At 41.7% G+C, this 21,445-nt stretch overlaps 1 protein-coding gene and 1 pseudogene across 2 annotated transcripts in view; one reads left to right on the top strand and one right to left on the bottom strand.

Moving 5' to 3' along the window:
• Positions 1-7,460: 7,460 nt before the first annotated feature.
• TBC1D9 (TBC1 domain family member 9) overlaps positions 7,461-21,445 on the bottom strand; it is a 112,092-nt gene continuing 98,107 nt past the window's right edge. Inside the window, exons 16-21 of one of the 2 annotated variants that reach the window (XM_012783831.3) lie at positions 18,860-19,100; positions 13,299-13,364; positions 12,326-12,412; positions 10,696-10,770; positions 10,499-10,602; positions 7,461-9,589 (exon numbers count right to left, since the gene is read on the bottom strand). In XM_012783831.3, coding sequence (XP_012639285.3) covers positions 8,861-9,589; positions 10,499-10,602; positions 10,696-10,770; positions 12,326-12,412; positions 13,299-13,364; positions 18,860-19,100 — 1,302 coding nt within the window. In that variant the 3' untranslated portion in view covers positions 7,461-8,860. The remainder of the gene's footprint in view (positions 9,590-10,498; positions 10,603-10,695; positions 10,771-12,325; positions 12,413-13,298; positions 13,365-18,859; positions 19,101-21,445) is intronic. The other variant, XM_020280191.2, reaches the window with a different exon arrangement.
• Positions 19,459-20,312, top strand: LOC105881874 (proteasome subunit alpha type-1 pseudogene; annotated as a pseudogene).

The following is a 21,445-nucleotide window of genomic DNA, read 5'->3' as shown; positions in this document are numbered from 1 at the left end:
CCTGGAAATGGGTATTTAGAATTGCTACTATATGGAAATTTATTAATTATAGAGTTTTCTGTTAATGTGGCTATAATGAAAAGGAAAAGAAAACTCTAGGCTCAGGAAAGGAGAAAGGAGAAAACATTCCTTTTCTAGTGCATTTTCTCCAACTCTGGATATCCAAGCTCCAAGTTTCCCCAAATGAATTCTCTGCCCTGCAAGTTTTATGTTCTGCATTCCACAAGAGGTACACAGTCGTGCTTTTGGAGAATTTAATCTTGCCTTTTCTAAAGAAAATTCAACTAAAAGAAAGAAATCAAACAGTGCATTTTCAGTGCACGGCATTGTCACTACCCATGACAACAGTGATCCACAGAAGCTGAAGGACGGGTGAGAGAAGACGCTTGTAATGTGGCACACTTCTCCTGGGCCTGCGGATGCTCTCTACCCTCCATCGTGCTCCTGAGATGGAAATTCAGAGTAGCGTCTCACCCAGCCTGCAGTCCCTCCTCCAGAGCCAGGTAGGACCCCTCAAGATTTTGGTCATCCTTGAAGGCTGGATTCTAAAACTTTACATAAAATAAACAGATACGATGACTTGGAGTCACTTGCTGTTTTCATTCCCCTGTTATAATTTTAAAATGTGTCTATTTCATCCCTCTTTGTAGATCTTTGTGATTAGAGTGTAATCTAATTTATGATAGAGTGTATAATCTGAGGTTCTAATTTAGAATAGCATCTTCCTATAAGACTGAAGAGAAGTTTGATAGAGGTCATCCTTGTTCTTGTCCTGATCTTAGGGAAGGCATTTCAGACTGTGTTGTAAATAGATGAGAAATGCAAGCAGAGTGAAGGACTGGTAGCCCGCGTGGAGTCTGCCCACAAGCTGAGCTTCATTGTGCAGTGCTACTGGATTTCTTTCTGGCCTCTTCTCAGGAGCCAGGGGGCTCACGAACATCTCCAGGCTCATGTGTTGACTTAGGAGCCTTTCAATGGCAGCCACAGCAGTGGGGAGGCAGGGAAAGAGGATAGAGACGAGAAACAACTTAGAAAAGGCAGAGGTTTGTGTTCAAGAGTGATTTTTATTGCCATCAGAGAGGGCTCCCATGATGTGCACCCTGTTTAGCTGACTCCTTGATGCTTTTCCACTATTTTCCCCAAGCTTTCAGGTTATAGACTTTAAACTGGGTCATAGTATCCCTTCCCATTCATAAAGACTCCATCTGCAGACGGGAAAAGAGAGCCATAGACATCGTATGCGGAAGAAAGTGGAAGAAAGTGACTGTGTTCCCTGCTGACAGCTGGCTCAGTTAGCTCTGCAGGTCACTCCCCGCAAAGCAAAGCCGTGGGGTGAGTCACAGCCAAAGGTGCCAACCAGAATGGAATGTGAGAGCCTGTTAGGGGGCCCAGGCTCCTTCACGCTCGATGCTCTTGGGGTCTGGCCTCGCTATTCTACTCAGGGAGCTCAGTGTGTCTTTTCTGTCACAGGCATACAAGTTCTCCGCTCCCCCCCAAACTTGGGAAAGAAAATCACCCCACTTTGTTGTCCATGAGCTTGCTCAGTGGAAGGCCCACCTGCTTCCGCCCCTCTGACAAGACCCAGGTTGTTATTAAGTTAAAAGTAACACCCTTGACTTTTTCAATGGTTGTCTCATCTAATTTGCACCATTTTGTGTAAGTTTCTTCACTCACACCTTTCATGTTTTTAAGAAGCTTTTAGAAGAGCCACTGAGGTTGCCTCCATTGCAGAGAAACTTAAAACCGTGCCATAGAATCGAGTGCCCGCAGACAGGTGGGGATCTTTTGCAGGCTGAAGGGCCATCTCACCTGGATGGTGCTTTTGTACATGCTTGTGGAAGGGGGCAGAGAAAAACTGTCCTCCACTCACCGTGTTTCTGCGAGAGCTGATGACTGCCAGGGGAAGCCGCCAGAGTGTCTGTCACCTGTGCCCCAGGCCAACACTCTGGTGGCGGAGGGTACCAGAGGCAGGCTGGCTGCGGAGGGGGCTCTGTGACCCGTGGGACAGCCTGGCACTGGCGGAAATGTGGCTTTGGCAGGGCCGTCGGAAGGGATCTTGCCAGTTTAAGGCCATGAATCCAAGAGGGAATTGCATTTTAAGCAGAAATAAAATCCTGTGGAAATATTCAATGTTAGGTAATGTTCGCGTCATGAAGGGCCTCATCTCTCCTCCATGTAATCTTATCTTCTTTTTGTTCTTTGGCTTCCTGTGTCTGTAATGGAATAAAGCACATTGTCTCTGCTGAGTGCTGCCAGGAGCAGGTGCTTTTGTCAAGCTCTTCTTGATAATATCATTTCAGTTACACTTGAATTAAAAGCTCCGCCCTATTTTCTGCCCTAATTGTCTCTAGCACTAAGGGGAGGAGGTACATTTTAGTTTTGACTGGAGAAGTAAAACTAACCAGAGTATATTGAATGTTGGCCTCAAATTTATGAACAGGCAGTGGTCTTAGCTCCACATCACCCCCTAGCGGTGTAAAGTAGAATAGGTATTAATGAGCTTATGTGGGATGGGTAACTGGAGGCTCTGGGTTGGGTCTGCTCTGTGGCAAATACAAAGTGGCTATTAAGTCGAAAAATGTATATCCTCGCTCTCTTTTGGAAAGCTACTGGCTTTCAGTATGGGTGGAGCAATTCATTCTACCTAATAACTTCCTCTTTCCCTTTCATTTTATTCTCTCATTGTTGTCATAGCCAGTGGCATTTAAGAATTGGAGAAACCAAAAACAGAAGCCATATATAAAAAGAGTGACAGATTTGATCTCATAAAAATTACACACTACTATATAATGCAAGACAGCAAAGTTAGAAGACAAATTCAAAATAAATCTAAAGGAACAATAAACACAAATTCAACCTCCCTAATAGAGAAACTTGAGTTGAAATGAAATATCATCTTTCATACATCAGATCAGAAAAAACTGAAAGACTTTTAACTTCAAATGTTGTGGAAGGTATGTGAGAAGACAGCACTAGTATTGATGGGAGTGCAAACAAGTGAGTTATTCTGGAAGGCAATTTGTCAGTATCTGTTACAATTTTAAATGGGCATATGCTTTGATGCAGAAAGTTTACTTTTTCAATTCTATCCCAAAGAAGTATTCTTATATATGCCCCATATCTCTTTACAGTGATATTCATTGCCACAATGTTTATAGTAAGGAAAGCCTACACATGGTAAAAGTCCATCAACTGAGACTGGGGATAGGAGGAGCATAGCTATAGTTAAATAAATTGCAGAATATTCCCTTTGTATGGAATACTGTGTTGCCATTAAAATAAATGAAACAGAATTCCATATATTGCTATGTAAAGATCTCCACAACACTTAGGTGAAAAAGGAAATCACAGAATGACCTTTAGTTTGATTCCATTTGTGTGTGTGTGTGTGTTTTTAAAATGTATATATATACATAGATGTGTGTATAAATTTATGGAATAAATGAACTTCAGCCTATTAATAATGCTTACCTCCAAGGAGGGAAGTAGGAGTAGAAGCATTAATAAAGGAGGATTTTCTTTCTATATGACTTCCTATTGATCCATGCAGTTATTCATTTTTGATTGCTGCATCTGTGTATTACTTGTTTGAAAAAAATTAACAAAAACAATGAGATGCTATTACGTGGTATTCATACAGAGGCACTGCTGATGCTTAAATGAAAACTTCTCTACCGTAGGATACAGAGAATTTCAATGTAGCATAGCAGCAAGGCTAAGCCCAGTGACAAGTCTTTCACCAATTGTCATTTTTCAAGAAATCTCAGCACACGGGTAAGCATTTTGCTGGAGAGCTGAGTGGCTCTGCAATCTCCCAGATAATCTGAGTCTTTTTCTGGTCCCCAGTCTGGGTCAGCACTGTTTACGCAGGGCCTCTAGAGTGAGCCCCGGAGGATGAGGTGGTGACAGAGTTGCTGGGAGTGATGAGTCCAGCCTAGGGAACTCCAACGGTTTCGTGTCTTCACAGCAAACACTTGGACCCGCTCAAGCCACCAAGGAGACAGTTTTGCTCTAAAATGGTCCTTTTTGCTTCTCCTCCTTTAGAAAGAAGGTGGAATTTCAAAGGAAATTCTGAAATCTCCATGTCAACCTCTGTGTATTATTAAAGCCATTTCATCTTACTCATTTTCAAAGGAGTTTATGATGTAATGTGTTGTTTAAGTCTTTTAGGAAATCAATATGGCCAGGTCAACTCCACAGCAGCAGGCATTTATAACTTGCATTCTTCTTTCTGAGATTAGCTGTTGTGGAAATAACCCAGTGCCCCATTCCAAAAGATTTTGTGCTTTTTGTTTTTTCATGGGCTTTTCTAAATGTCTCAGCTTAAATGAGCATTCAAGAAGGACCCAGCAAGTACAAGTGTTACTTTCTTATTTTTTTTCCTTGTTCTTAAGTATAGTTCTTTATGTCTCATAGTGAAAAGTGACATTGTGTTATATTACACTGAAAATACTACCTGAAAATTCAGTATAAATTATAGAGGCCTTGTCCGAATTCTGAATGCTAAGGTTTCATTTTTGTCTTTCGATGAATTTCACACTGATCGCTTATTGGTTAGTACCAACCTTTCTTTCACTTCTGAAACTTCAAACCTCAATACTCTCCTCCATTTCCCACTCTTATGTCTACATTTGCAGCAGGTGTTCAGGGAGGGATTAAAACATTGCACCCCGCTCATAGGTTTGACAGAATGACAAAGGATGCTGTAAATTATGTACTGAAACCAGCAAATGGCAAAAAGGAATGCACCATAATACCTTGAATATGTTTGGTTTCTTATGTCTTATGTCTTATAAGACCAACCAGAGCTGAGAAATAACCTATAGAGACACAGGCAGTGGCTGATCATAAACATTCCTATATGCTTGCAGGATGTTAGAGAATTGAAAGGTTTGAAGCAGGGGAAAACATAATCACATCAAAGTTTTTAAAATATCATGTGAGCAGCACCTTAAAAGAATAGCTAGATGGTGTGAGGAAGGGATCGGGGGCCAGAAAATAAAACAGCAATAATCCAGCAATTTTTGTCGTGACTCAAAAGGCTTGTTTCAAACACTTGCCACAAGCATTCACGTACACCTATGAAAATGTGGCATCATGACCTTACACGCTTGACTATTTCTATCTTGCGTGCCAACAACTGGAAGAGTAACTGTATCACACTGACAAACAGATGGCCCTTTTGAATTACTAACCACCTTCCAGTTACTAAAAAAAAAAAAAAAAAAAAATAGACACAATTAAGGAAATTATTGGAGTGCCAGGGTCAGAGACTGGATGTACATACCTAGCCTTCCATCAGAGCACCTACCTCTGAGCCCCCACTTTGGGTCACATTCTGGGACATCAGGGTTGGAGCGTCAGATATTATATGAAGGTGTCAGGAAGAGACAAGAGGCTGAGAGCCCGCTCAATCGGGGGCTACGATGCATGAATTCACTACACCTATTACAAGGTCGACAGATTATCTCCAGCCTAGTCCTAGGATGTGGCATATCTAGCTGATAGTTTCCATTAAAGTGTTCTAAGAGCTACAGGATTTAGGTTTGCAGAGTTTTTCTGGACTGTGAGAGGTGAGGAATCCAGAAAGCCCTAATAATCTACGGCTTGGCTCCCAGATGGCTGCTCCCAGCTGCTGTGCGGAGCCATCTCCCTGGCAGCCAGTCGCGTCCACAAAGCCCACAGAAAGTGAATCCCAGCCTCGTCTACTCCACTCACTTTGTTTCTAACCATAACTTCCTCCGTGGCTCCTGCGCTTTCCTTTTAAAGAATCAGACTGTCAGGAGTATGTTAAACCAGAGGCACAGAGTCCTCAACCTCATGTAAAGGAGTCGCTTCAGAGCAGAAAATAGTGTGAAATGCTTTGTACTTACCCCATCAACTATATTCTTTTCAGGTTAGAAGTTGGTGCTGTCTGTAACGAAAGAAAATCCTTCCTACAGGTCGGCATCAAAGGATGCACAATCACAGGTGCTCTTAACGGGAGGCCGAAGGAAGGCAGCCGCTCACACCTTCCCTTGCATGACCATCAGATGCAAGAAGCAGAGTGGCTCTAAGTTTAGGTCGCCTAGACAAAGCTTCAGCTGCAGACCGGGCCCAGACTACTCTACTGGGATTGGGGAGGTGCCTGTAGAATCTCTGGGGCCAAGAAGGAGGAGAGGAGGAGAGGCCCAGCCACGCTCCCTGAAGAGGTTTGCTCTGTGGAGAGAGGAGCTGCGGGAGTGGCCTGGTGCCTGCCTGCGTCCCCCTGATGGGCGTGGGGATGCTGTTGGGACAGGAGCCTCCTCCTTGCCCCCGGCTCCCTTCGTGGTACTTCCGCATGTATTAGCCCCTCCTCCCCAGAATCAGACTTGAAGTGATGCTGGAGGAATGATGTCCTTGGAGCTGTGGTTTCTCTGGCTTTGTCCCTTTCCCTAGCACGCTCACTCACATCCAGGCTGTGCAGGGTTTGCTCTGTTCCTTTTTCTGGCAGTGGCTTTCTCTTTCGAGTTTGCATATGTGAAATCTCCACTGAGGCCGTGCTCAGGAGCTGCAAGATCCCAGGGATGTAGACACGATCCCACCATCAGCACTGGCATGAGCATTATTAACACAGGAAGGACTCCCAGGCCCGGCTGTAAAGTGGCTGCTCAGAAGAGGTGGTAAATCACAAGAAGTTGAAATCCAAAGGAACAACCCATGGAGATACTAAAAACACATAACACGACCACAAAAAAGTAGATAAGAACTTTAATCTTTTTTTCAGAAAACATGCTTTGAAACGTGCAGGCTGTCTTCTGGGGGCTGAGGGCAAAATGGTTCTCCCAGGCTGCTCTTCCGAGGTGGTGAATGAGCTCACAAGCCTATTTGTGCCATAGCCTAAGCTGGAAATAGCAACTCAGGGGCTTGGGCCCCTCCCTAGGTAGCCTTTAGAAGCAAGCACAGACTAAAAATTGCCATTATGCAGTATATTGCTGCTGTGATGAAAAGCACTATGATGGGCTTGAAAGAATAAGGACAAAATGACAAGAGATAATTCTCAGCATCAATAGTGACATAGGCTTTCAGAGTGACTTGCTGTTCAGTGACTCTGTTCGAGCATATTTAAGACCTTAAGGATAGAAATACATGGAATAATGTAGAGCAATTTTAGAGTCAAATCAAATAAATGACCATTTACTTGATTAAACACATACCAATGTGTACTAATAAGGACTAAACAGAGGAGTTTTCACCTGTTATTACTTATGTATGATAGTATTGTAAATTAGATAACTGATAACAATTCTCTTCCTTATTTTAACACTCATTGACAGGCTACAAATTGTTATTTCTTATCTCAAAATATTTGCCTATAAAATTTATTTATGTAGTCAAAATGGTTGCCTGATACAATTTCCCCTGTAAAGTGGTCAAAGAAATAATGGTATTGGTTTGGCAGGAACTCAAGCACAAAGATGGAAAAAAGACATATCCGAGTATCTGATGTATTTTATTTGTTCACATTTATCCTATTTGAGGTTAACACTACTTCATTTGACAGTTTAAAAATCATTCTGTAAACAAAACAGAAAACAACAGCAGCAACAGCTAAAATAAGGACACAATGTATAATAAAATAAAGGAATGTGTTGAAAGGAATATTCTGAATAAGCAAAGGAAATGTGACCATGATTGTGAATTCAACGATCAGAAGAAAAAACTTTCCAACGTCTGTAAAAAACAAAAGCATAACAGTAATAAAAAAGAAGCAAGAATTCAAAGTGCAGGTGTGCTAGTTTTCATTTCCACATCCATTCAGGAAAAGATAGAGCATACTATTCTTTTATATAAAGTGACAAGTTCTGTTTTAAAACATTCAGTTACATTATCTTGCAGATTTTTTTTCAGTTTACATTATCTCTACATTGATTTAATGGAAAGAAAGTCATATGCGATATGTGGTATAAATTTGAGTCTATGGAGAATACAGAAATGGTAAAGTTCATTGTTTAATTTTTTGCTTTATTTGCACTAACAAGAAGCTGAACATTGAGTATCAGAAGCATCAGTACTTTTACTCTTTAAAATAAACACAACCTAAAAGCTATCCTGAGCCTTCCATCTCTGCTGCCACTCTCAGATCCTCTGTAACAAAACACTGTTACTTTTCAGTGAATTCCGATCAGCTGACATACATAATCAGAACAGGTTTTTAGTGCAAAATTGGTCTGGTATCTGTCCAAATTGATCCAATACAAGTGTTATTCTGGTATCATGTAAAAAAAAAACACTTATGCTTTCATAATTGTTTAGAACCCCAAATGTTTTCCCTTTGAAGGAGAACATCTGTTTAATAACGATTTTTGAATAGAGACTTTTATGAAATATATTTCAAATTTTAAAAATATTCCTAATACTTCCTAAAGTGGTACAGGATTTACCCAAGCCGACAATGCCTTTCCATTTAACAACAGTGGTACTTCGTTTTCCTTACAGCTCGAATTTTATTTAAAAAGCCTGAATACACAAATGACTGCTCCCTTATTTAGCATTTAACAGCACTATTTTTTAAACCATGTATACAGCTCAACAGCAAGATTAATAAGTTATAGTACACACATATCACTGACAGAGTCATCATTTTTTTTTTAAATAATTCACTGAATAAACTGTATTCTGGTAAATCCCTCTCCCCCCCCCAAACAAGAGTGTAACTGTACCTACATGGAGGTGTTTAAATATTTCTCCAACAGTTTTCATTGTATTACGTTATGAAAACACTAGGCTTCAAGCCAGGTACTAATAAATATTTAATTTAAAAGAAAGAAAGAAATCCCAGCACAGAAGAACATAAAAAAAGCCCCTCCCCCTCCCGCCCCTCCCCACCCCAGGGAAGGCGTCAGCCGGACAGGGCGGAGATTTCGTAGTCACTGGCCGAGGTGAGGGGCTTGCCCATCATCCGGATGTTTTTTGCACTGGTGATCCTGGCCATCATGCACACGGGCTTGTCAAAGTACTTCACGAGGGCAGGCTCAGTCAAGAGGGAGGCCAGGAACTGCTCGAAGGTGATGGCCCAGTCCTGGTCCAGGCTGGTGCTCCGGGGCAGCGCCGCCGTGCCCTGGCCGCTGCGCACCAGGACCGTGTCGTCCCCAATGTCTTCGCAGTGCAGCTTGTCCTCCTCGTGGGAGCCGGCGCTCAGCACCGAGTACGAGGACATGGAGCTGTCGTCCTTGGTGTCGTCGTCGGAGATCAGCATGGAGGAGCAGGCCCCGTTGTCGCGCGGCGAGGAGTCCTCCAGCTTAATGTCCTCCATCTGTCCCCCCAGGGAGTGTTCCTCGCCGTCGGCGGCCAGGCTGGCCGGGAGGGGCTCCACGGACTCCACCGCGTAGGCCGGGCCCGGCCCCTTCTTGGGGAACAGCATGCCTTGGAGGCCCTGGTGGCAGGACGGCGCGCTGCCGCCGCCGCCGCCCCCGCCCTCCTTTGCAGGCTGGGCGACAAAGAGCTTGCCCACTTCGCCGATCTCCAGCAGGAGGCTGGTCACCGCTGCCGTGGCGTGGTACAGCTCCTGCTCGTGCGGGTCCTCGCTGAACATGTTGTACATTGTCTTGCACAGCTCGATGAACTGACCCTAAAAAAGTGATTTGGAAAAACGCAAAGAATGTGAAATCTGGGGGACAGAGAGACAGGACAGAGGTGGACTGAAAAGCCGTTTAAACAATGACTCCTAGAGATCTCTGGAAAGTTCTGTGTGTAGGCTGGATGGATGTGCTGTTTAAAGTCTCTTTCCTGATGTTTCCGATTTTTTTTAATTTTAAAAATTTCGAACATCCATGAAAAGTAGGAAAGATGAAAAACATAAAACCTTCATGTACATCACTTAGGGTCAAGAATGACTATGTGGTACTATGTGGTATGTCTTTGGTTCACTAACTCTTTTTTTTTTTTTTTCTTATTCTCCTTTTCCTTCTTGAAGTATCTTAAGGAAATCCCAGACTCATCTCTTTTCATGTCTGCACACTTTAGGATGGATCTAAATTTTTCCAAGGTTAGCTCCAACCCCATCTCCCATTATATCCCTGGACAGAAGTAATGCCTTCAGCCCCTACCCAGGTGTCTCTGTTCTTCTGTTATGAAACTCAGCATTTTCATCCTGTGTTATAATCATTTATATTGCTTTTTTCTCCTTGATTATACTTCAGTTTTTTAGGGAAAACATGTGTGAGGCATCTTTATAGCTGAGCATAGTAGTTTGAAAACACAATAGGCTTGTCTTTGAGTATTTGAGGGTAACTTTAATGATTGGAAGAAGATGCATGCACTCTCAAAAAATGTGGTTCACATTTTTTCTGCAGAGGTCATTTTCTCTCAATTGAGCATATTTTTGATGCATAAAAACATGCACACAATAGAGCCAAATGCATACTAATTAAGTGCCCTCAAGATACCATTATCTTTGAGAGGTACATATTTTACGTTTATCTCTTACTGGAAAAAAAGAGCATCAAGGCTTGAAATAGATGAACTGTTGAGCACATACCTGATTCAGTTTGGGTAAATCCTTTGCATTCTTTGACTTAGATTTATTTTCTGGAGTCCAGAGTCTCAGATAATTACGATTTTCTTGAGAATTTGGCCTCTTCCCTACAACACAAATGTTAAGAAAGAAATGTTCACAAACTAAGATACAAGTGTTCACCAGCAAGAAGGTAAACATACAGGAGAGAGTGGCTGTACCTTTGTCTGGCTTTAGGCTCACTGTCACAAAGCCATCATCTGCACTCTGTTTGCTTCTGCTATCCAATCCAACAACTACCAAGAAACATTCACAAGAAAAAAGCAAGATGTTATACAATATGACCATGCAGTTAGCATTTGTAGTAGAAAATAGAACCCCTCCAAGTAAAACAAAACACCCGTACACCCAGTTACATTTGAATCCAGATAAGATAAACAACAAACAATTTTTTTGGCATAACTGTGTCCCTAATGTTGCATGGGATATACTGAGCAAATTATTTTTTTATTTGAAATTCAAATTTTAATGGATGTCCCTTCTTTTATCTGACACCCCTATTTCTATGTGAAGGATTCTTCCAGAATTCTTTCTCACAGCTGGGGTTCAGTGTACAATTACAAATTAAAGGTGTAATCCAAGCACTTTGGGAGGCCTAGGCAGAAAGATCACTTGTGCGCAGGAGTTCAAGACCAGCTTACACTCACCTACATAACAATATACAGAGCTGGCATACTATCTAAAGCTCTTACTCTCAGATCGTATTGCCAATCATGGTAAAACTGAGCCTGGCTCACTTCTCTCTACTCAGTCACTAGGTGCTCACAGTTTAAAACTAGGTCTAAGCTGCACTAATTTGTGGATGGCAAAATTATTTAAGAGGCAAAAGAATCCAGGAGCAACCTACATTTACTTTCAGACTTATGTGAACTGATAAAGGTGCCTTACTAATGAATTACAAGGTAAGTAGCTTACTCTAGTACAAAGCAAAGAGACACTGCTTAGATTCATACATGACAAAACAGTACATGACTTTATACATATAATGTGTGTGTGTGTGTGTGTGTGTGTGTGTGTGTGTGTGTGTGTGTATTTGGAGATATATATGAGTTGGATCATGTTTTGTAGACCTATCCACATAGAGCAGGTGTCAGCAAAATTCTTCTGCAAAGGGCCAGATAGTGACTATTTTAGGCTTTGCAGGCCATATGGTCTCTGCCTTAACCGTTTAATTTTGCCATTGCAAAATGAAAGCAGCCATAGCGATATATAAGTGAATGAACTTGTCTGTGATCCAACAAAACTTTATTTATAGACACTAAAGTTGCGATTTTATGTACTTTTCACATAGCAAGAAATATTACTTTAATTTTGATTGTAAAAACCATTTAAAAATGTAAAAACCATCCTTGGTTCACAGGCTATACAAAATAGGTGGTGGACCAAATGTGGCCCATGGGCCATAGTTTGTGGCCCAACCCCTGTTGTACCACAAACACAGAGGTAAGAGAATGCTTTTTTATATAAATGCCAGTTTCAATTCTAGACAGCTGCATAAAGACAGGATCCTCTTAACCAGCCTGACCCTAACAGGGAGAGGAAAACAAAGGTTATGGCTCTAAACCATATGCTTTTTCTAACCCCCTGGGAAACAGTGGAGATGGTCCCTTTAGTGGGCTGAAGTACCTGCTTCCCCAATAGTAGCCTGATCTCAAAAACTTGAAAGTAGCATATTAGGCAACCAGATTCATATACGTCTTTGATTGACTAGCTTTGGAGCCAAGTCTTTTCCCATTACAGAGGGCTCTGCAGAAAATAAGCATAGTACCCTTGGTGAGAAAGGTCACTTACCATGTGTACATTCTGGGGTGATATCTTCAAAGAAGTACTGAGTTGCTTCAAAAGCAGAATCTGGCTCATCTTGATCAGAGGATGGTTCTAGGGAGAGGAGGACACAGAATTCTCATATTGACAAGGCCATGACTCAATGAAAATATGCGGAATTACTAAAGGAAATGACGTGGGGGGAGGATAAGAAGCTAAAGTTACAAAGGTGGGTGGGGTCCCATCACTGGGGAGTCTTGAATGCTACTGTCTCTAAGACCTTGGGGGGGGTCACTCCATTTCCAACTCCACCTTCCCTTTTAACAACCCCACACCAAAGTGTCCCTTTACATTTTCCTGTGTATGAATAATTTCCCAAATCCTGTGGAATAATGCTTTATGAACCAAATTTTAGGAAATTGTAAGCTATAAAGATAGTTCCCAAATCTATAGTTTTACCCTATCTCTATCTTTAGCACCAATCTCTATTCATATACACATACATACATATATACATATATATATATATATTTTGTATGTGTGTGTGTGTGTGTGTGTGTATTTTTTTAGTATCTTAGATATATCCCAGCTGGGACCCACCTTGTTTAAACTTGAACTCAAAACCTCACCACGTTTCCCACTTGTTCCTGTCAATGTTGAAGCTGCTCCCCCTAGACTCAGACCCTCAGAGTCTGCTACACTCATCTTCTCTCTCACAGCTCTTGTATCCCACGTGTTACCAAATGCTATTTATTCTTTCTCTTGCGGATTCCTGCTCTGTTCCTTTACCACAGCTCACACTTCAGACAGGTAAATGACCGCAGAATCACGCACAGGATGATTCGGGAACTTAAGGTAAATAGTCATTATTCAGTTCACTCTTAGTGACCAATGAATCATTTTGTATATCAAAAAGAGGCAAACAGATTACACCAGAAAAAGAGATGTCCAGCCAGGTCATGGTGACAGATACGTGTGCTGCTCTACGTAGCTCACTTACCAGGCAAGACGTGCATTTTGTATAGGAGTTTGAGTTTCTCTGTGAGGTCCCCGTGGCATGCGGCACCTAGAAGGCATATAAGCACAGTGTGAAAAGCCTGGTGCGTGCTAGTTAGTAATCCCTGCAGGCCAGTGTTCCCTTGGCAAGTCTACTGCTACAAATTGGAACCAGGACATTGTGTGACAATAGGTCTGGCAGGACATATTTGGGTTAAGAGCTCTGGAACCAGGCTGCTTGGTTTCCAATCCTTTGTACTTAACTATGCTCCCTAGAGAGAGTTAACCTGTCTGTACCTCAGTTTCCCCTCTGCAAGGTGTGTTGATAACAGAAGATTCTACCAGTGATTTTACATCAGGACTCCATGAAATGTGAGAACCAAAAGTGTTGATACATATAAAACACTTAGAATAGTGCCTGACACATAACAAACTGGTGTTTTAATGAGAAAGGTTATGTGACTGGGCCACAACATCCTACATAACTATTAGAGTTCAGAAATAATCTCAAAAGGTGTTTAAGAGTACTTCAAATTACTCATTTTAGAAATCCTGTTTAGTCATTTGAGTTCCCCTAAATGGTTCTTCATTTTAATTTATTCTAACCTATCTGCCATTATATGACCATAACTTCAATCAAAAGAATTCTGTTACTTTTTCCTTTAAAGTCTGTATTTATTCCTAGTATCCGAAAACTTTTTGTAAATATCTATTCTCAGGGCACCTAGTTAAAGATGAATCAGATTTGGAAACAGAAGGAGAAGAGGAATCATAGAATCTGGGTTGGGAGGGACCTTAGGGGTTATCTTGTCTACCTGTCACCTAGTGTAGGGCTCTCCTCTCACACATCCATGAGAGAGAGGAATCTAGCATCTGCTTACACCTTCTCAAAGATAGGGACTCATCATAACAAGAGGCATCCCATTCCACAGGTGCATTCTCAAAATACTGGAAGTTCTTCTGTAATTTTTACTTTAGTCTAATGATCTTGTATAGCCTCAACTTTATATATAAAATCCACAAACCCCATAAAATGTAGAATTTTGTTTATGTGTGTCTGTCATTTTGGGGGAAGAAAATGTCCATAATCATTACCAGATCTCAAAGAGACCATGACTCAAAACGAGTTTAGAACTGTTCCTCTTCCCCTTGTCCTACTCTGCAAAGCCAAACAGACTAGACGTCTTGCCTCTTCCATACAATTCTTCAGATTTCAAGGATAGCTGTCTTGTCCTCCTCAAGCTTATCTTTTTGGGGCAACTTTATTTTTCCATTTTTCACCTCTGCAAATTTTTCAATTTTCTAACATGACATGGTTCATATACACTTCCCTATTCTTATCCACATCCACCTTATGTGTTAATTTCTCAATCACTATCCCTCCGGACGGAGCTCCAGAAGCCTGTTGGCCACTGCAGGGAACAGGGACACTGTTCTTGACTCTTCCATTAGTGTAGCCTAAAGTATGCACTCAACTTTCTAACCTCTTACTCTGGGGTTTTATATTGACCACACAGTTAACTAAACCCCAAGATATTTGCACTTTGTCTAATAATACTAACCATGAAAATAATGACAGACATTTACTAAACATTCACTCTGTGTTAAGCCCTATGCCAACTACTATCTCTGTATTATTTCACTTATGTCTCACACAATAATTCTGTGAGATGGGCACAGCTATTATTCCCATTTAATAGATGAGAAAAGTCGAGCTTATTGAGGTTAAATAATTTGCACAAGGTCACAAACTAGTAAGTGGCAGGCCCAGGATTTGAACCTAGATCCACCTGACTCTAGATCCCATACTTGAAACCACTATGATACTATATGCAGACATCTTGGCTACTGCTTCAACAATTATTTCTTTAAATTTAGGGCTTTGGATTTATCCCTATCAATTTTTTTTGGCCAATTATTTCCATCTATCATAATTTTTTAAATCTTGTTTTGTCACCTAACATACGGGCTATCTCCCCCATCTTCATGTAGCCTACCTGTTTTGTTTGGTAAGTGTGCCTTCTCTACCTTCATGGGTCAATTGCTGGCTGAGTCCAGTAGAGGGGGATGAACAGTAATCACAGTGACATAAAAACCAACACTTTTTGAGCCAGACACTCTTCTAGGAATTTTACTTGAATTGTTTCATTTATCTATTTGGCAAATAAGGCTACAATCACAAAAAGGTTAAATACTGGGCCCAAGGTACTAGTGAACTTTCTTTCAGTTGAAATTAACTTATTAACCATCACACCTGGAGTGTAGTGTTCAGCAAGTTACACAATCACCAACTTCTATATACTTCTACTTTTCCCATTTATAATGAATAATTTATCCAGTACCTGGATGCTTCATGACTCACTACCATGTTTAGAGACTCTACCTTTCAGCAATGCTACTGGAAAAGGAGATAGAGCTAATTTACAGTTTCTGACAATAATCCTTCATTTCCAGTTCCACATAGACTATTCAGTAATTTCTAGAAGGATCTTTCAAGGGAATGACACTAAAATTACTGATACATCCTTTTCAGAATTCATTTTTTAATTTCTTTAAACTCAGACAGAATGTCTAATTTCTGCTCTACTTGCCTGTCTCTGTAACTGTAATTTACCAACATAACTGACAACAGATCTGTAATCACATCTGAGAGTCCTCCCAGTCATCTGGGATGTAGTTTACTTTGCTCAGGAACTCAACTGCATTTTAAGAAGTCCAAGCATTCTTTTCCAACGTTCACTCTATCCTGGACTTCAAGCCTCTTTCCCTTCTTGAAGATCCTGAAGCGTATTCCCCCTACCGGAGTTGACTGAATTTAAGTAAGTGAAATATGTATGTTTATTTCTGTCACTTTCTACATGCAGAAGCTGTCTCTTTTTCCTCCTCCTCCTCATTCCAGTCCAAAGATAGTTTTTTAAAAAATTCCCTTTTTGATAAACATCAATACAATAATCAGTAGTTATCTCGGAAGCAGAAAAGATTAGGAAAAAGTCAAAGGGATCTTTACCCTTGTCTGTTTTGTTTCACTTTAAAAAAAATGAGAATGTACTTATGTATTACCTGTGTAGTTAAAAATGAATACTGCCTCCTTCCTCCTAAAAAAAAAAAAAAAAAATCCCCTTTTGCTATCCTCAGCATTGAATAGTGAGAAAAGGATAAGCTTTCAACACAGACGTCCCTTGTTTGAATCCTGGGCCCAGCATGTACTAACTGTGCCTCTCCGTTCAATTCAACAACAGGTATTTATTGACTGGCTAAAAATGAATGTTCCAGCAAGTTACTTAACTTTCCTGAGCTTCCATTTCTTTAGCTGAAAATGGGGATACTAGTAGCAAGCAGGCAGGTAATAAAGCAAAATAGTAACAGACAAATTGTGTCTCCAGGGTATCTGGATTCAAACAAAAACTTTGTAGTGGTGTGCCCTTGGGCAAATTAAATGCATTAGGGCAGTGCCTGGCACAGAGTAAATGCTGCATAAATGGTAGTTATCATTATTATTCTTGCTTCGAAGAGCTGTCATTTGGATTAATATAGTACAAGTTCTAAAGCATTAGAACAGCACCTGCACTCAATAAAGGTGAGTCCCTCCAGGTTCTCCCTTTTAAGCATATAGCCAAGAGTTTTATACAATTTTTTTTAACCTAAAACGACCTCACCTGCATCCCTTCCCTGTCTAAAAAAATATCACCTTTCTCAGGGCTTTATGTCTTCCAGACATTGTTCTTACAGATTAAGGGTGCTCTTTGGAAATACTGTTGGGTCTATGCCTGACCTTTTTACCTTTCCATTTTTTAAAAAAATTTTAAATTTCAGCATATTACAGGGGTACAAATGTTCAGGTTACGTATATTGCCTTTGCCCCATCCAAGTCAGAGTTTCAAGTGTGTCCATCCCCCAGGCAGTGCGCACTGCACCCATTAGGTGTGTGAATACCCACCTATTGGGTTGTTTCCAACAATCTTTGCGATTGTGAATTGTGCTGCTATGAATTTTCTAGTGCAGATGTCTTTTTTACAGAATGTTTTTTGTTCTTTTGGGTAGATGCCCAGTAATGGGATTGCTGGATCAAATGGTAGTTCTACTTATATCTCTTTGAGTTTATGGCCCAAGGTTATAATTAGAATTTTAAAGAAAATTCCTTCCTACCTCACTCTGACATAATGCCTGCTACATCTACAACCTCACACCAGGTGGGCCAAGCTCTACTACCATGGAGCTTTTTTTGTGCAGTTATATATGGAACAAAGTCCAGAAGGGCAGTATTATATAGGGCAGTAAGAAAGTCAGGCAGTGAGGCAAGAAGGCAGCCGCCTGCGTGCTGCTGGGGAGGCATGGAGCTCATGCCCACGGTGCTTCCTCCCGACAAAAGGGAGAGAAAAGACTTCCATCAAGGCCAGGTGCAAGTAGTTCATGCCTGTAATCCTAGCACTCTGGGAGGCCCAGGCCGTAGGATTGCTCAAGGTCAGGGGTTCGAGACCAGCCTGAGCAAGAGCAAGACCCCCATCTCTACTAAAAATAGAAAGAAATTAGTTGGACAACTAAAAATATATAGAAAAAATTAGCCGGGCATGGTGGCACATGCCTGTAGTCCCAGCTACTCGGGAGGCTGAGGCTGGAGGATCACTTGAGCCCAGGAGTTTGAGGCTACTGTGAGCTAGGCTGATGCCACGGCGCTCTAGTCTGGGCAACAGAGAGAGAGAGACTCTGTCTCAAAAAAAAAAAAAGACTTTCATCGATTCTGCAGAGCTGTTGTGGTTTTTCAGCCCTTAACAATATGAAATGTTTTAATGAAATATGATGAAATTATATATATTAAAATTGTATATTTAATTATATATTATCCATAATTTTTTGTCATAGAAAAGCAATCCACCACCCAAATGTTTCTTTTTCTGTCATAAAGCTGTCCTGGTCTGTGGTTTCAGTGTTTATGTTGGCATTTTATTGTCTTGTAAATTCTCTAATAATGTGTTTTTTTTTTGTTTGTTTTTTTTTTTTTTTTTGAGACAGAGTCTCACTTTTGTTGCCCAGGCTAGAGTGAGTGCCGTGGCGTCAGCCTAGCTCACAGCAACCTCAAACTCCTGGGCTCAAACGATCCTCCTGCCTCAGCCTCCCAAGTAGCTGGGACTACAGGCATGTGCCACCATGCCTGGCTAGTTTTTTGTATATATATTTTTAGTTGGTCAATTAATTTCTTTCTATTTTTAGTAGAGACGGGGTCTCGCTCAGGATGGTTTCGAACTCCCAACCTCGAGCAATCCGCCCGCCTCGGCCTCCCAGAGTGCTAGGATTACAGGCGTGAGCCACCGCGCCCGGCCTAATAATGTGTTTTTAACTAATGTTGATGGCTGGCTGATGTAGAAGGCAACGATTTCTCCGTGCAATATATTCATTAATTAAGAATTAATTTTATACTCGGTTTGCAAGCTTTCACATGTGCTTCTCTGCCTCCTAAACCCAACCCCCGAGGCGGTGCAGGCTGCGCCCCTGAGGGCAGCACCGGGGAACCCTGGGGTCACTGCCCCACCATCCCGTCCCGTTCGTGCAATAATATCACGTCCTTACTCAGCCCAGAGACAAACTCCCGGAAGTTAATCAGAGAGTCTCCATTTTCATCTAATAGCTGGAACAAGCGGGAGGCGAGAATGTCAGAGTGAGCTCCGCACGCCCAGGGAAAGAGAAGAGCAAACATCCCCTTGAACTGATCGAAGTCGATGCGATACTGTTCCAGGTAGGGCAGGCTGGGGTCGTGCCTGTCCAGCGCGTTGCTGCTCCCACCCCAGTAGCAGCTGGTGAGATGTTCTGCCTGAAAAGGGAAGAACAGGATGATCGCTAGGAACTCTTGTTTTCGCAGGGACAAAAGGCCGGCCCTCAGGTGTAGGGCCAACCTGTGTGCATCCCCTGGGGCAGGGCTCCAGCCTCAGGGTCCTCAGTGTCCTCGTTCTGCAACCCCACTAGACCCGCCCTCCACTGACCCCACGCCAGCGCTCCTGCGGCTTAGCCCTGGCGGGAAAGTGAGGCTCAATTATTGGATGTGCACATGACATACACACTCAGGTTTCAAAATAATTCCCATAAAGAGAAAGAGTTTTTTTTTTAACTTAAAGGAAATAAATCGGATTCGTAGCTTTGCAGGAGGGTGCAGCCAGGCCCTCGCAGGAACCATGTTTTGCAAGCAGTATGACAATGAAGTTACTGTTTGGAGCAGGATTCATCACATTGAATATGCCACGGAAGCTGTTAAACAAGGTTCAGCCACAGTTGGTCTGAAGTCAAAAACCCATGCAGTGTTGGTAGCTTTGAAAAGGGCACAGTCAGAGCTTGCAGCTCATCAGAAAAAAATTCTCCATGTTGACAACCACATTGGTATCTCAACTGCGGGGCTTACTGCTGATGCTAGACTGTTGTGCAATATTATGCGCCAGGAGTGCTTGGATTCCAGATTTGTATTTGACAGACCACCTCCTGTGTCTCGTCTTGTCTCTCTAATCGGAAGCAAGACCCAGATACCAACACAACGGCATGGCCGGAGACTGTATGGTGTTGGGCTGCTTATTGCTGGTTATGATATGGGCCCTCACATTTTCCAAACCTGTCCATCTGCCAACTATTTCGACTGCCGAGCTATGTCCATTGGAGCCCGTTCCCAATCAGCTCGTACTTACTTGGAGAGACATATGTCTGAATTTATGGAGTGCAATTTAAATGAACTGGTTAAACATGGTCTGCGTGCCCTAAGAGAGACACTTCCTGCAGAGCAGAACCCAACTACAAAGAATGTTCCCAGTGGAATTGTTGGTAAAGACTTGGAGTTTACAATCTATGATGATGATGTATCTCCATTCCTGGAAGGTCTAGAAGAAAGACCACAGGGAAAGGCACAGCCTGCTCAACCTGCTGATGAACCTGCAGAAAAGGCTGATGAACCAATGGAACATTAAGTGATAAACCATTCTATATGTGCATTATCAAATATGTAAGAATGCAGGAACACATACTGATGACAGTAATCTATACTTTGAACTAAAAGTTGCAGAGTAGTGGAATGGTATGTTTTAGGAATCAGTCCCAATGTGAGTTGTTTCCAAGCAGCCTCACTGATGCCACATAATGGGGTTCATTTTTCTTTCAGAGGGTATATGTATCATTTTCTAGAAAGTATAGGTATCTGTACTAATGTTTTTATATGAAGAAAATAGTGTCTTTGTGGTTTAAAAGACAACTGTGAAATAAAATTATTTCACCTCCTAAAAAAAAAAAGAAATAAATAAAATGCTAAACTGAAAACAATCTGGAGTTTAGACAATGTGACCCCCTTGTTTTCTAGGTGAGGATAGTAGAACCCCACGTGGTGTGGCTCACACAAGGTCAACCAGCCAGTTAGTTAAAGCAGAATCGTGATGAGATTTGGGGCTTCCTAAGTCATGCTTTAATGTCCCATGGATTTTACATGACCCCCTGCTTTCCTGGTCACCCAAATCACATAAATATTATAGTCATACAGTATTCAGTGTATAGGGATGTGGTCATCCTATTTCACACACCTGCAAATAGCTCTAGAAAAATTATTAGTACAGGAACCACTAAGGTGAGCAGATGAGAGATCGGGATAAAGCAAATGGCTTCCTGTTTCTGTCCTTAGAAGCGAGGCAGCTTCTTTATTCATGAGGTCACACTTACTTTGGTAGAAATACACACGCATTTGAGGAAGACCACAGATAGAAATCATGTACTGGAAAGGCCCGGAAGAACACCCTCACCCACACACAGGCTTTTATAGTCAGTTATGGGTGTCGGGCAGGGAGACAAGAGGAGCATGTTGAAGAGGATTTCTTTTTACTTTACTCCCTACTGCATTGTCTGAGTATTTCACTATAAGCATGTATAAATATTATAATAGAAAAAAGCACTTTTGAAAATCTTTCTGATTTTCTGAAAAAGAGAGGAGTCCATTGTGAGTATATAGTACTTCCATTCTGCTCTCACTAAAAAAGGAGCTAAGAAGATCAATGTTCCGATTGCAATTATTAATATTTACTGGTAATGGTAGTGAATAAACTAAATGAGAAGTCTGGCAGGGCCTTGGGACTGCATTCCTGGCTGCAGGGCGGAGGCAGGGAGATGTCAGAGGGAAGGAGGAGGATGCTGAGG

The sequence above is a fragment of the Microcebus murinus genome, chromosome 15, assembly GCF_040939455.1.
Source record: "Microcebus murinus isolate Inina chromosome 15, M.murinus_Inina_mat1.0, whole genome shotgun sequence".
In the NCBI taxonomy this organism is placed as follows: domain Eukaryota; kingdom Metazoa; phylum Chordata; class Mammalia; order Primates; family Cheirogaleidae; genus Microcebus; species Microcebus murinus.
The sequence above is the reverse complement of the archived record's forward strand: the minus strand, read 5'-3'. Positions and strand labels throughout refer to the sequence as shown.